General features: G+C 31.8%; 1 protein-coding gene across 1 annotated transcript; it reads right to left on the bottom strand.

The window, feature by feature from the left end:
• Positions 1-464: 464 nt before the first annotated feature.
• Positions 465-13,431, bottom strand: LOC147067910 (inducible metalloproteinase inhibitor protein-like). Its single transcript, XM_085952522.1, has 4 exons — positions 13,410-13,431; positions 6,119-6,292; positions 5,738-5,908; positions 465-649 (listed from the first exon to the last, which is right to left on the bottom strand). The coding sequence occupies exons 1-4, from the start codon at positions 13,429-13,431 to the stop codon at positions 465-467; spliced, it is 552 nt and encodes a 183-aa protein (XP_085808648.1).
• Between the last annotated feature and the right edge of the window lie 1,230 nt (positions 13,432-14,661).

The raw sequence follows: 14,661 nt of genomic DNA on the forward strand, positions 1-14,661 counted from the left end.
ATATTTACAACTACTGTATGTAAAACCCTAAATGACTTTGCCCATGTCCGCTCCTCAGTCAGAACATTTGGACACCACCCAGCCTCACTCAGTTTTCTTGAATATTCCCTGTATATGCCAACATCCCGTAGCTCTGTCGTATACACCATCTGAATGATATTTAATGGCATTTCCAAACACCATCATCCTGTCGGCATGAAGAAAAGGCAGCCAGGCTGATATTCTCTTGAGGCATCCGTAGAAGGTGTCCGAACAATGTTAAGATTCCGGAGTCCGGGTAGGATGTTGGATTTAGGTAATACATTTACAAAAGAAAAATGTATTAATGCTGCATATATATAAATATGTATTATTTCATAATAATTGAGAAACGAAGGAATCCATTTACATAATTTTATATATTACTATATTGTATATTATGCAGAATATAATTATTATAGTGTTACACTATCCAATTAAAAGAATTAATAAGGCTCCTTGCATTGGGATGACTTAATGCATTTTCCATCGAGGCATTCCTTTAAGTATCCAGGTTCACATACACAAGCTGGTTTGGTTAAATTGCATCTTATTTGTGGGAAATAACGATTTTCACATGTTTCAGGACAAATACGGGCGGTGTTTGACCACAACTCGTTCGGTCCGCACTCTGAAAGGTAAAATAATAATATAATATGAAGACATTATGTATAAATATTAATATTTGAGACATAATAACATACATACGGAATTTATAAATTTTGTATTTTATAAAAAAAAAACTCGATTACAATCAAATTTTATAGCGTGGGCATATTCAGTACCTACCTATTTATCTTGATTTAATACAATTATATAATTTGTTTAAATTAAAAAGGTATGCATTTAATATGATCATTTCAAATAGTGACTGTTGTATATTTCAAATATATAGAAGTCCTTTTGCTTTTAACCCTAAATAAACATTTTAAACAACGATAATTTTAATAAAAAATATTTTTTTTGTTAACTTTAAAAAAAATTATGATAGGGATGTATTGCATCTAAATAATGAATTCATTAAATCGAATTATAAAGCTGCTACTATACAGAAGACCACTCTGCCATAAATAAAGTTATATTCGTGATAATATTTATACTTATAATGGTTTTGAAATAGAATTATCACATTTCATAGATAATTTGAAAACATTTCTGAGAAACATATAACCACTAGAATGGTTCGCTTTGAAAAAATACGACACCCTATAGGATTCAAACTTGCGTGCCCCGGGATTCGAACCCATGTCTTCTGACCACTAAGCTATATATTGTGTCCTATATAATTGCGACGAAGTAAAACTAATGTTTTTATAATACTCTCTGAAATGGTTTACAAATTGCGTTATTTATTGGCAATCATTATTTATTATGTTCAATAAAATAATGTAAATTCTTAAATCTTGTAAATTATCCGTTGAAAAAAGAAAATGGTTTATTAAAGTTATTTTTTTAATTACCTACACTTTAATTTGGCCATTCTGACAGCTGTCAGCCTATCAGCCGTTATAATCGACCGTTTGATCGAAGATGGGTTTACAGGCCGAAATAGCTGTCAATGTAAATTAGTCAATCTAAGTAAAATTAACAAAAATAACTTTGTTTCGAAACCATTATAATGTAGTTTTACCACGTAAAGGCAGTTCAATTAAAATATTGAAACTTAAAGGGCCCACATGCGCCACGTAGGACAAAATAGAGGTTTACGGTATTTTCAGAGCATAAGCCTGGACATTCCTTAAACGTTGTTGACAATATATTTATATAATTTTGAAGCCTTATTATCCTTTATATTTATTTTAAACATTAGATGACTGCATAAAGTATTTTTATTACATAAAATAGTATTCTTTTAAACCCCTCGATCTAATGTTTTAGAATATAGTCATATTTCAGTACATCCATGTGCAGCTGTGTTAAGATCTTTTAGATTTATTAATTTTTAACGCATTTATAAAACCATTAGTAAAATTGTTGTTAACATTATATAGTGAAACATTTACGATAAAAAATTATATTTATAATCTTTGATCCCAAATTTGACAAGAATTAGGCATTTTATTATTCAAAAAATGGACACGATTAACACATTATTTGAAAAAGTTCTGAAGACACTGATTATAAGCCATGTCTTTGACCATTCAAATGTGATAAAAACATCCTACAAATAATGATTGTTTTATAATAATATAATATAAAAATACTTTACGCAGTCATCAAAATATGTTTAAAATAAATATAAAGGACAATAAGGCTTCAAAATTATATAAATAGATTATCTCCATCATTTACAATAAATCTCCATTTTGACCAACGGGGCATGTGGGCCGTTAATGCATCTATATATATAAAACAAAGTCATGTTAGCTACACCATTTATAACTCAAGAACGGCTGGACCGATTTTTATAATCTTTGATTTGTTGGATTTGTCTCCGCCCCGAATAGCAGAATAACTATTAAAACATTGGATAAATCACGGAAAAAATAAATTATGAAGAAAATTCATTTTCTCATACATTTTGACATTATGAACAATGAACCTCGCCATTCGAAAATTAAAGAAAATCACAAAAAAATTAAATCCGTATACAACGCCATCTCTGATACATGAGAGAAACAATAAACAAGAAACAAACAAACAAAAGAAAGTATGAACATGGCGTTTTTGACAGTTGATTCAGTTCAGCCTCAGATAATACCAAAAGACTTTGTTGTAGACAAATAGCAATTTTGATCGTGATTTTCAAACTATAAGTTGCCTTCTAAAATGTTCACTTTGTGAGGTTATCAAATTTGTGAATGTTCGCGTATCGATAATTGCTTTATTATGTAATTTTGAATTGTGTGATTAATTTTCCAGTGTTATTTACAATGCCGCGAGCCAGAAGATCTAATCTATCTATGTATATAAAAGAAAGTCGTGTTAATTACACCATTTATTTTATAACTCAAAAACGGCTGGACCTATTTTTATGATCTTTAATTTGTTGGATTTGTCTCCGCCCTGAATAGCAGAATAACTATTAAAACATCAGAAAAATTCACAGAAAAAGAAATTATGAAGAACATTCATTTTCTTATACATTTCGTATAGAACTAACTAATTGACTGATTTTGGTGAATTTTTTTTGTCTGTCTCGGCCTCGAGAAGCTTCTTCGCGCATTGGAAAAGTAAGAAAATCACAAAAAATATCCGTATATACCGCCATCTCTGATACATGACTATTGCATTTCAGTAAAGTACATCAAATACATTTGCAAATATGTCACCAAAGGCAGCGATATTGTGGTTTTTGGGGTTCAAACTCCCAATACCAACGATGAAATCATACACTATCAAGTTTGTCAATATGTGAGCTGCAATGAAACAACTTGGCGTATTTTCTTATTCCCCATTCATGAACGTCATCCCACTGCTGTACATTTGGCGGTGCATCTGGAGAATGGTCAACGAGTTTATTTTAATGCATCGAATGTTGCTCAACGTGCGGTAACACCTTCAGCGAAAACATTGACCAGTTTCTTTTCAATTCGTCAAAGCGATCCGTTTGCACGAACGTTGCTCTACTCTGAGATGCCACGTTATTACACTTGGAATGCTTCATCGAAGAAATTTCAACGTCGGAAGCAAGGCGATGCGGTTCTTGATCATCCGGATGTGCATTCTATGATGCTTTTGGTCGCATTTACACAGTTCATCCGAAGAATGACGAACGCTTCTACTTGCGGTTGTTGATGGTAAATGTTCGTGGGCCGACATAATTTGAATCAATTTGAACTGTCAATGGTGTAGTGTGTCCAACATTTCGTGCTGCATGTCAACAGCTCAATTTGCTTAAAAACGATATTCATTGGGACATGAAAATCGCTGTAGCAATTGTCGGATACGCACAATATTTGCTATCATTATTTCAACATGCTTCCCATCAAATCCACCTGAACTGTGGAACGAGTACAAGGATGACATGTCAGAAGACATTTTACATCGAATTCGTGTCAGTTCAGAGAATCTCTATCTCGATGTGAATGAGGAGATACATAACCAGGCTTTGCTTTTGATCGAAGAGATGTGTATCTCATGTGCGGCAGTTTATTAGTCATGTTAGGAATGCCAACGCCACATCGTGGAATGAATGACGCTTTTGATCGAGAATTGGAACGTGAACATGAATATGATCGAGATGCATTGAACCTATCGGTTCGATTGAATGTACCAATGTTGAACCCCCAACAGAAGGAAGTGTACGATACGTAAATGAAGGCAATTGATGATGGAAATGGTGGTTTAATTTTCCTCGATGCGCTTGGTAGAACTGGGAAGACATTTCTCATGTCATTGATTTTGGCCACTGTTCGTGCAAGATCCGAAATTTCTGTAGCAGTTGCTTCTTTTGGGATAGCGGCCACGTTGTTAGAAGAATGCCGAACGGCTCATTCAGCGTTGAAATTGCCATTAAACCTTTAAATGACTGAAACACCGACAAGCAGTATTGCGAAACAATCAGCAATGGCCAAAGTTTTGGTAGCAAGTAAAATCATCACCTGGGATTAATGCACAATGGCGCACAAAAGCGCATTGGCAGCACTCAATCAAACTATGAAAGATCTGCGCAATTACTCAAGATGTTTTGATGGCGCAATGATTCTACTATCTGGCAATTTCCGCCAAACACTATCAGTCATTCCAAGATCGACCGCTGCCGATGAAATGAACGCTTGCCTTAAATCATAGACTCTGTGGCGCTATGTGAAGAAACTTCAGCTGACGACGAACATGCGAGTTGCATTGCTAAACAATCCATCTGCCGAAGATTTCTCTAACCAATTGCTGACTATCGGTAACTGCCGTGTTCCTGTCGACGAATCGAACGGATTGATTTCCTTTCCGCTGAATTTTTGAAATTTCGTCTCAGCAAAGGACGACCTCATCAACAAAGTGTTCCCGAACGTCATTGCTAACCAAAAAAATCACAATTGGTTGAGTGAACGAGCAATTTTTGCGGCAAAGAACAAAGATGTGGATCACTTAAACTTTACAATTCAAAATCAAATCGTTGGTCCAATGCATTCCTTCAAATCTATCGACTGTGTAATAAACGAAGACGAAGCAACCAACTATCAAACTGAATTTTTAAACTTATTGGATCTGCCTGGCTTGCCACCGCACAATTTACAACTGAAGATTGACTTGGTAGTTATCATGCTTCGAAATCTGAACCAACCAAAACTATGTAATTTATTTCATTTTGATTTGATTGTTACACATTTATTGAACTTAATTCATTTTGAGTATTTTAATTCAGCTAATAAGTTAACACAAGATTATTGATTCTGAGGCGGTACGAAGTTCGCCGGGTCAGCTAGTATAATATAAATCAGTTTTACTGATTAAAAGGGTTCAAATTAAAAATAATATTAAAAAGTAGAATTAATCAAAAAAAAATTTCAAAACAGCGCTCGAAATGTAAAATTTACAAACCGGAGCGCTCGATAATCTTCAGAAAATATGAAAATATGTTCGATTATTTTGTCATATATCTATCATGCATTCCGCATTTATTAATTTAATTATATTCTTCAAGATTCACGAACCAGAATGCAATTCATAATTTTATTTATATTTTAAGGAGCGAAAGTCTCGAGGATATCATGAACCGGAATTGCACTTAGGCCCATTTTGACCCCTTTTTCAAATTCATATAATAACATGGACTTACTACATTCTTCAATTAAAACACATTTTCCATTTTTGATAACATATCCTTGTTTACAGAAACATCCAGAGACGCACATTTTAACACAGGGAGGGGGTGTATCTTTGTTTTCGCAAGTCAGAGGGCATTTAGTAACACATTCACGATATTTTTCATTCGGTTTATCGCATACGGCTAAAAAAACATAAGTATTATTTTAAAATTACGTTAATAAAATTGAAAGATTGAGAATTTGCGAAAACTGAAAAATATATTTTGAAATTACTTTTTATTATTCATCCTTTGATGTTTATGTTTTATTTTGATAATATTTTTATTGGTATCGATTTGATTGAATTGAATTTTTAGATAATGTCTATTATATTAATTATTTAATATACTTACGGCATTCTTGAATCTTGATGCAAACTCCGAGATTTCTAATATAACCTGGTTCACAGAAACATCCTCTAACACACTGTATGGTGCAAATTAAATTTTTGTCTTCATTTTCACACGTTTTTGGACAGGCAGTTCCAAAAGACTGATATTCCTCATTCGCCCCTTCACACGGAATTGCTAAAAATTGATTTATGTTATTATTCAATATACCTTTCGTAATATCGATCTGTACAAATTTTCGTGAAGTTATTTAATTATCGTTGTTGACCAAGAGACTTCGATCTAAACAATGACAAATATGATATCAGTCAATCTTGGTATTGTCATTTTGTTTATTATTTACCAGGTATATTCCTGTTTATACTGGAAAATTGTTTTATTCTAACATGATTAAAATACGTACGAATGGTCGTTTCTTACAATTCTAGTGTTTTTTTGACAGATAACAATTATTTTCTTTAATGTCAACAAAGTATATTAACGACGACATTGCCAATCGTGGTACTGCATGCACATCAGGTTGTTTATAGTGTTTCAGGGACATGTGAAAATATTGAAAATTCTAATTTTCATTCTTTATATCGCAGAACAAATGTTATATTTCTTGATACTGTCTATGGGATGGTTAACATATTTGCTAGCACCACATTTTTTTGGTAACGTGTGTACTAAAAGGAGCGCCGATGAAGTGGTATCAGCCAGTTAAGGAATTTACTGGAAAACCCACACCACCCACTACAATATCTGCAGAAAATATGTAATGAAAGAGAGCTGATCCAGAATTAGCCAGCAACCTCGAAAGACCGCGATTTTTAGTTATGAGAAGGATAACTAAGAATAAAGTAATGTATATGTTAAATATATTTCATGCTCGTAAGTTTATTAGTTTTAATTAATGGATACTTTGTATTTATTGGATAATCACTATTATGTATAATTATTATTATTATTAAACTGGCGCTAGGGGCCGTTCAGGTCTATGGCCGACTGCACAACGTTTCTCCAGGCATCTCTGTCCAGCGCTCTCTCTTCCCAGTTGACTATCCCCAGCCTTTCCGCATCCCTTTGAATGTTGTCCGCCCATCTCCGTCCATTATGTATAATAATCATAATAATTCTATTATAATAAAGGAAATTTAGTGATAATTTAGGCATGTAGTAATTTAAAATATAAGATTTTGAGCTATCAACGTATCGCTACTGTACTTACACAGAAGTACTTTGATTTAACCCATTGCAGACAGATTTAATTTTTCAGGATCATTTAAAAAGGCACACTGATTACTAAAATTGATATAACTCTTGTATTATTCATTCAATTCAAATAAATCTTTGAAATATTTATAGGTTTTGAATTTTTCTATTATGTATTTACATTTTAAGTAAACTTTGTGTATAAGTGGAATGAAAAAAACATGTCAAATATAGTTTTTTGGTTTTTTTTAGCCTTTTTTTATACAAAATGACATAGATAAAAAGTCTATGATAGAAGTAAATAATAAAAGGAAGATAAACTAAAACTGGAGCTAAATATAATACTCTTCAAGATATTTAGAAGATGGAGGGCCATTTTATGTTTATTACTGTCTCAAACACCTCATACCTACCGAACTGATCATTATTTTGACAAATTTAAATAAAAATAGATTTTATAAATCAAATATTTCTTAAAAAATATATCGGACCGAATATAACTAACATCATAAAATGATAGCTACATATATTATTAAGTAATTTCAACTTTAAAAAAAATCAAAATATTATTAAATTTTTTTTATTTTAATCATGTCCTGCATCCTGTAACACCGGCGCCAATTTGGCGCCGATAGGGCGCGATGGGAGCGGGGACATGCTCAGCGTAGGTCAAAATGGAGCTTTTGTTCTATTTTCAAAGCATTATCCTGGATATTCCTTAAACGTTGTAGATAATATATTTATATAATTTTGAAGCCTTATTATCATTTATATTTATTTTAAACATTTGATGACTGCATAAAGTATTTGTATTACATAAAACAGTATTCTTTTAAACCTCTCGCTCTAATGTTTTAAAATATAGTCATATTTCAGTACATTACTGTGCAGTGGTGTTAAGATTTTTTACATTTTGACACCTCCTACGTATAATATTGTAACTAACAAAATGACGTTTTTCACTTTTTTTCATTTTTTGTATCCATGGTACGAGTATGTATTACATATGATGCCATTTACAGAATTTATACATTTAATGAAAATTAATAGTACAGCGTATAATATTATAGAAACGGATAATAATATTAAAACAACAATGGACGAAATAGATTCTACCCAGGGAAACTGTGACTTTAGGATTCAAGGTAAGATAATATTTTTGATCTTTTTCTCGTACAACAACAAAAAGTATCGTAAGTTATACTTACCATTGTCTACGTCGTTTTTTTGCTTGTAACTATCATTGTATGTAATATTTACCATATTTTACGTCGGAAAAAACTGAAAAAAATATTGTATCTATCACTTATGGTAATTTACGTCGTGTTTATGTTAGTAAAATATATTGTATGTAGTACTTATCATATTATACGGCGACATACAATTTTAGTTGCAACATTATACGCGTGATAACTTTTATAAATTCATGTTTATTTAGTTGTTTTGCTTTTTACAGAGTCACCACTGCCTCCAGGTGCTGATTAAAATATGATAATGGAACTTTTAGACATTATTTGTGACGATGATGAGACTAGTGTCAGCGTTGCTGATACAAACAGACTACATTCTCTCGAAAAGATTAACAGTAAAAGTAATTAGATATATTATAAAATATAGAGCTATTTTTGTGAAAAATTACCTCAAAAGGTACTGTTACCATAAACTATGAGATTTATAATGTTTTATAATCATTTTGTTTGAAAAAAAACCCTCAATTTTAATGGTTAAGGTTTCGGGTGATCGAAATAAAAGTGGTAATATGTTGCTAAATTAGCGATAAATAAAAAGCAATGCAGAGTTTTAACTGAAACTCAGTCGTGGCGAAGTTTTACCATTAAATATCATCTGACGAAATATCAAAATGAAAATAACATGGAGCTGGTTAAGGTGTGCAAAAAAAGTTTCTAGCTACATTCTCTATTTGTGACCAATTCGTATTCACAGCTTTAGACAAGGTGGATAATGAAACTGGCGTTTTAACACCTGATCAACGAAGTCGACACAAAAATTACAATGTTATATTGACTGATGTATTGAATTTCCGACCATCCAACCGGTCGAATCAGATTATGTTCGACAGCGATCAAGCAAACTTTACTTAGATGGCGACCTGGATTTTATCCCTTTGTTTAAACTATATAATGAATGGTATGAACCCATAATATACACACATAAAGCTCAAACAGAAAGGCAGTCTCAATTATTCATAAACAATGAAAAAATTAAATTGTGTTGTGTCACTATGTCCCTAAAAAAGACTAGTGTGACCAATGTCATATTTTAAAAAACTTACAAATACGAGTAGCATCCACGGAGCAACTCCAAGTTTATGGCAAGAACCTTCCTCATCAGATAAAATAATTTGATAAACATGATGTTCAATCATCACACGGCAAAATTGTATTGTGCGAATTTTGACTTCCAAAAGGTTTTGAATGCCCTTCACGGAAATTTGAGTATATTTTATTATAAACGTAAATTATCAGTTTTCAATTTCACAGTTTTTCAATTCACACAAAAGGTGGCTACATGATACATATGTCAGGAGGCTGAAGGCAAACGAGGTGCAAATGAGGACTCGAGTTGTTTACTTAATTTTGTAACCAAATATTGTGCTCAATGAGCAAAAGAATTCAGGTTTTGTTCTAACAATATAGGCCAAAACATAAATCGCATTGTTTATGACTTTTACATGACAGTATGTGGTCCATAAATACAATGTTATGTAAAACACAAATTTTTGGAAAGGGGACATACGGAAAATGAAGATGACTACGTTCAAGCCCTTATTGAAAGATGTTCGAAAAACAAACAAATGTTTGCACCTCCAGAACGGTACTGTCTTGTTGGGTGGGCAAAACAAGAAGTAAAACCAGAGGATGTGGTAGAGATCAATCACGTAGACATGTTTGATTTCAGAGCTCTATTAAAATATAATATATGGACTACTACAAATTAATTTAAATCACAATGATCCGTTTAAGATTAATTACAAGTGCGACTTGTCCAGCACTGTCTACTCGACTATGGCCGTGAAAAGTAACACCTAGCACACGCAACGAGAAACGTAATTTTCGGTAAAGGTTCGTATTCACAAATATTGCCAATTCCAAAAGCTAAGACAGATGATTTACTGCATATGTACAACAGTGGAATCATTTCTGAGCGTTATCTTGAGTTTTTCAGTAATTTTATACCTGTTAATACCTACCACTGAAATTCCACCAGCAGCTTCTGAGGAAGATTGATTTTATTATTTGTGAATACGAACACATATAGCAATTTGTGTTTTTGTAGGATGAAAATAAAATCAGTTTAATAATTAATATGTCAGTGTAAAATATCTCTTTTCGGTTGAATGTTTTAAATTTTGCATGCTTTTTTTTCGCATCATATAATTGAAAATTAATTCCAAACTAAAAATTTAGTTGCAAAATGATTTTCTTTTTGGTTCACGTATATTCTAGCCTGAAGCCTTTCACCTTACCAGCCTTACACCCTTCCACCTAATCACCCATTGTTATTCCCTTGTCTGATTTTACTTTGATATTTGATATATTATTGAACCAAGAATTTTCATAAGAACGTTGGTTTGTAGTGATTGTAATTTTTCTTTTAATTTTATTTAAAAATTTGTATTTTTTCCTGTATGTTTAATTTTTATCACGTCATGAAAGTCTTAAATTTATTTTATGTTTTATGAAATGACAATAAAAGCAATTTTATATAGAGAATATTTTTTCCAACCTACCTGATGACCCATACCATAACTTTTAATTATTGTTATTACCGAATTATGATTTTTAATACGTAAAAAATCCTAGGTGAAGAATTCTATCTAGCATATACAATATATTTCACCAAAACCATGACGACGTAAATTATAATAAGTATCACATACAACTAAATGCAAGTAAGAGGTTCCGCCGTAAACTATTGCATGTGCAAAACAAATTTATTTATAATTGACAATGAACACCCCAAATTTGGTGCATAACATTCAAAAGGTCGACTTACACCAAGCTTTTGTATGTTTAAACCGCTCTCCTGTAAAGTTGCGATTTTGAAGTTACAATACTCTACGTAGAAGGTGTCGATTTATTAATTTATAACGCATTTAAAAAACCATTAGTATAATTTATGACGATATACCTAACCAAAAAAAAAATCTTTTTTTTAAACGGTACATGTTCAAACACGCGCGTTATCATCATTTTACTCCCTACTACAATAGTAGTTTGTCAATGTATGGCTACGGCCGTATGTTGTAGTTTAACCACTGGGGATTGCCAAAAGAAATGGCGTATTTCAAAAAAACACTACCTTATTCTTAGGTCAATAACTATTATAAAGCAATCATTATTCGTAGGATGTTTATTCCAATTGAATGGTCAAAAATATAGCTTGTAATGAGTATCTTTAGAATTATCTGCAAATGTGTTAATCTTGCCCATTAATAATAAAATGCCTAATTCTTGTCAAATTTGGGTTCACAGAGATTATCAATATAATTCTTTATCGTAAATATTTTACTAAAATTATCTCGTCATAAATTATACTAATGGTTTTATAAATGCGTTTAAAAAATAATAAATGTAAAAAATTTTAACACCACTGCACAGTTATGTACTGAAATATGACTATATTCTAAAACATTCGAGCGAGAGGTTTAAAAGAATACTATTTTATGTAATAAAAAATACTTTATGCAGTCATCAAATGTTTAAAATAAATATAAAGGATAATAAGACTATCATTATCATATTACAACCAATTTGGGATGAAATGTGTACTTGTATGTATACTTATTTAGACATTTTTGAATCTTCATAATCATTTAGAGTGAGCGAAAGATTTTGTTAAAAATCATGCTATGAAAACTAACGTGTTAAAAATATATATTTATAAATAGAGCAACAAAAAATAATGTAATACTCACGGCACTCTTTGGGAGCTATACAGGTATCGAACGGTCCCTTTCACGAATCCAGCTTTGCACTTACAACCACTTATAAAACAGTTGACTTTACATCCTGGTGGAGGTGGTCCGGAACAGGTAGGATTGCAATCCATTGGACATGGCACTACCATAGCATTATCGTCATTGCAACCTACGAAAAAATTATAAAGACAATCAATATTCAGCAATGCCTTCATTTTAGTGACACAATAGGGATATTAGTTTTGAGTATTTTTAATTGAACTTAATAACCATTTTTCTAAAAAAAAGCCTATTCACATATTTTCCTTTGTTTCTCTATGGCCCATAATAATATTATATTATTTGAGAGACTTAATCCATAAAGTAATAACAGATATGTAGTAGCATATATTTAAGACTAGTTCACTACAACGACATTGCCAGACAACACAATATTGTATTTTCATATTTAAAAGATGATTTAATTAAATACTCTTAGTATTGTCTAACTAAATCAACTTTAATGTTAAGTCATGTACAATTAATTGCAATAGCTTACTTACACAACAGTTTCTTAACGTATTACACGATGATTAAATGTGTGCAATGTTATACGTGTAAGTATATAACATGTGCTAGTAAAGTTCATACTAACTAATTATTTTCTCCGCACCCCACGTTCGTGTATTATTTCAATTAATATAATATTTTGTTTGATTTATATAATAATTTCTTGTAATAAGGTTTGGGCTAGGCCTTAAAACCTTTTTATAAATGGATACATTTAAGATGTTATTATACAACATTTACGAATTCTACCGCGATTGAAAAACTTGTGCAATTTTATTGACAAACAAGCAAGTATGGTCATATTTGGACGACAATTTCATCGGAAGTAGCGATGCATGGTTTTTCATAATATTTTTTTTATTATCAATGTTTGCACGTACATTGTGTTACAAGCAAATGATTGTGCACGTGCATTTATGCAGTGCCAAAAGTTTACAAACAATTATATAATTCGTATGCGGATATGTCGATCATGATTTGAATTACACAGGCATTGTATAGTATGATACATAAAAATACAATGTTAAAATTGTTACACTCGAACAGTAAGATATAGTTTAAATTATACTTACATTTATCCCTTGGTACACAAACCCCGTTAATTCTTACATAATCTGAAATGCGCTCGCATCTTGGAATACAAAATTGAAGATTTGGTGGTGGTGGCGGACAACTTGGAAAAAATCCATCAAGAACTATTTGACAAGTTAAATCAAATGTACAATACTTCGGGCATGGATTGTATTGTACATTTGCTGGACATGTCTCAGGCGCTGTAGAAATAAATAAAGCAGTGTTTAATTGAACAGTAATTTATAATTTACCACCATAAATATAATTATTATATCGAGAATGCTAAGAAATATTATGATTAATCAATGATCCGGGACTTTTTAATTTAGATTTACGCCGCTGTATAACATCGAATGTGGTCACTCTCGCGGTATCTAGTCGCGTAGTTTTTGTTTAGCAAATGAAAGGCATATTAAAATTGCGTGACATATAAATTAAATGCATCTGTAGCCTGATGCTGAGTACCTACCGCTGCATAGAAATACATTTTTATTTCCGACCATGTCCGATCCTAATAGGATCAAATGGGCCTCCACAGGGTAGAGGTTTGTATTAACAGATTTTGTTTTGTACGAGAAATGGATGTCAGCCACTTGCTCAACCTATTAGGTCCATACCCTGACTCACACACAAATTGAAAAACAATATGTGTACTTGCCAGACCCAGGATTTGAACCTGAGACCCACGGCGTGATAGTCCAACCCTTATGCCGTGCGGCCACCGTGGGTGTCGAAGTACATTGGAACATGTATATGTCCGAGAGCGATTAAAGACACATATCCATATTTCAATGTGCTTCCATGTAGCGGAGGTAATCAGCATTTACCCACTAACCAAATATTTTTTTCAAAATTGATTTTTTTACCCAGTCTCTCAAAAGATTACCGAACACTGATGTAGATAGTTTTTGTTACTTATTAAAATTAAATTAAACCCTAAATCCAATAAAAATATTAGATAACAGTCAAAAAAGTTTGTGCGTTATTATTTAAAAAAAAAAAATACTTCTACATTAGCAAGACATTTTCATCTACAGCAGTATACATTATTCAAATTTAGTTATATATTTTTTTGTTAATTGTTTGGTCTAGGAAGGTCTTGATGAATTAAAATACATATTAATAATTAAAAATACAATCAATATAAATTACTTAATAATTTAAGAAATACTAAAATACAAAAAAATGCATCTGCCAGGAACCAGTCTACCAGCAAACCATTCATGGATATCGGTGATTGTTATATTTTATAATACTTACAAAGAAAAGAAAATTGTTCGCCACTGCA

The sequence above is a fragment of the Rhyacophila brunnea genome, unplaced genomic scaffold (assembly GCF_057557595.1).
Source record: "Rhyacophila brunnea isolate RB1 unplaced genomic scaffold, BYU_Rbru_1.0 scaffold_3, whole genome shotgun sequence".
Classification (NCBI taxonomy): Eukaryota; Metazoa; Arthropoda; class Insecta; order Trichoptera; family Rhyacophilidae; genus Rhyacophila; species Rhyacophila brunnea.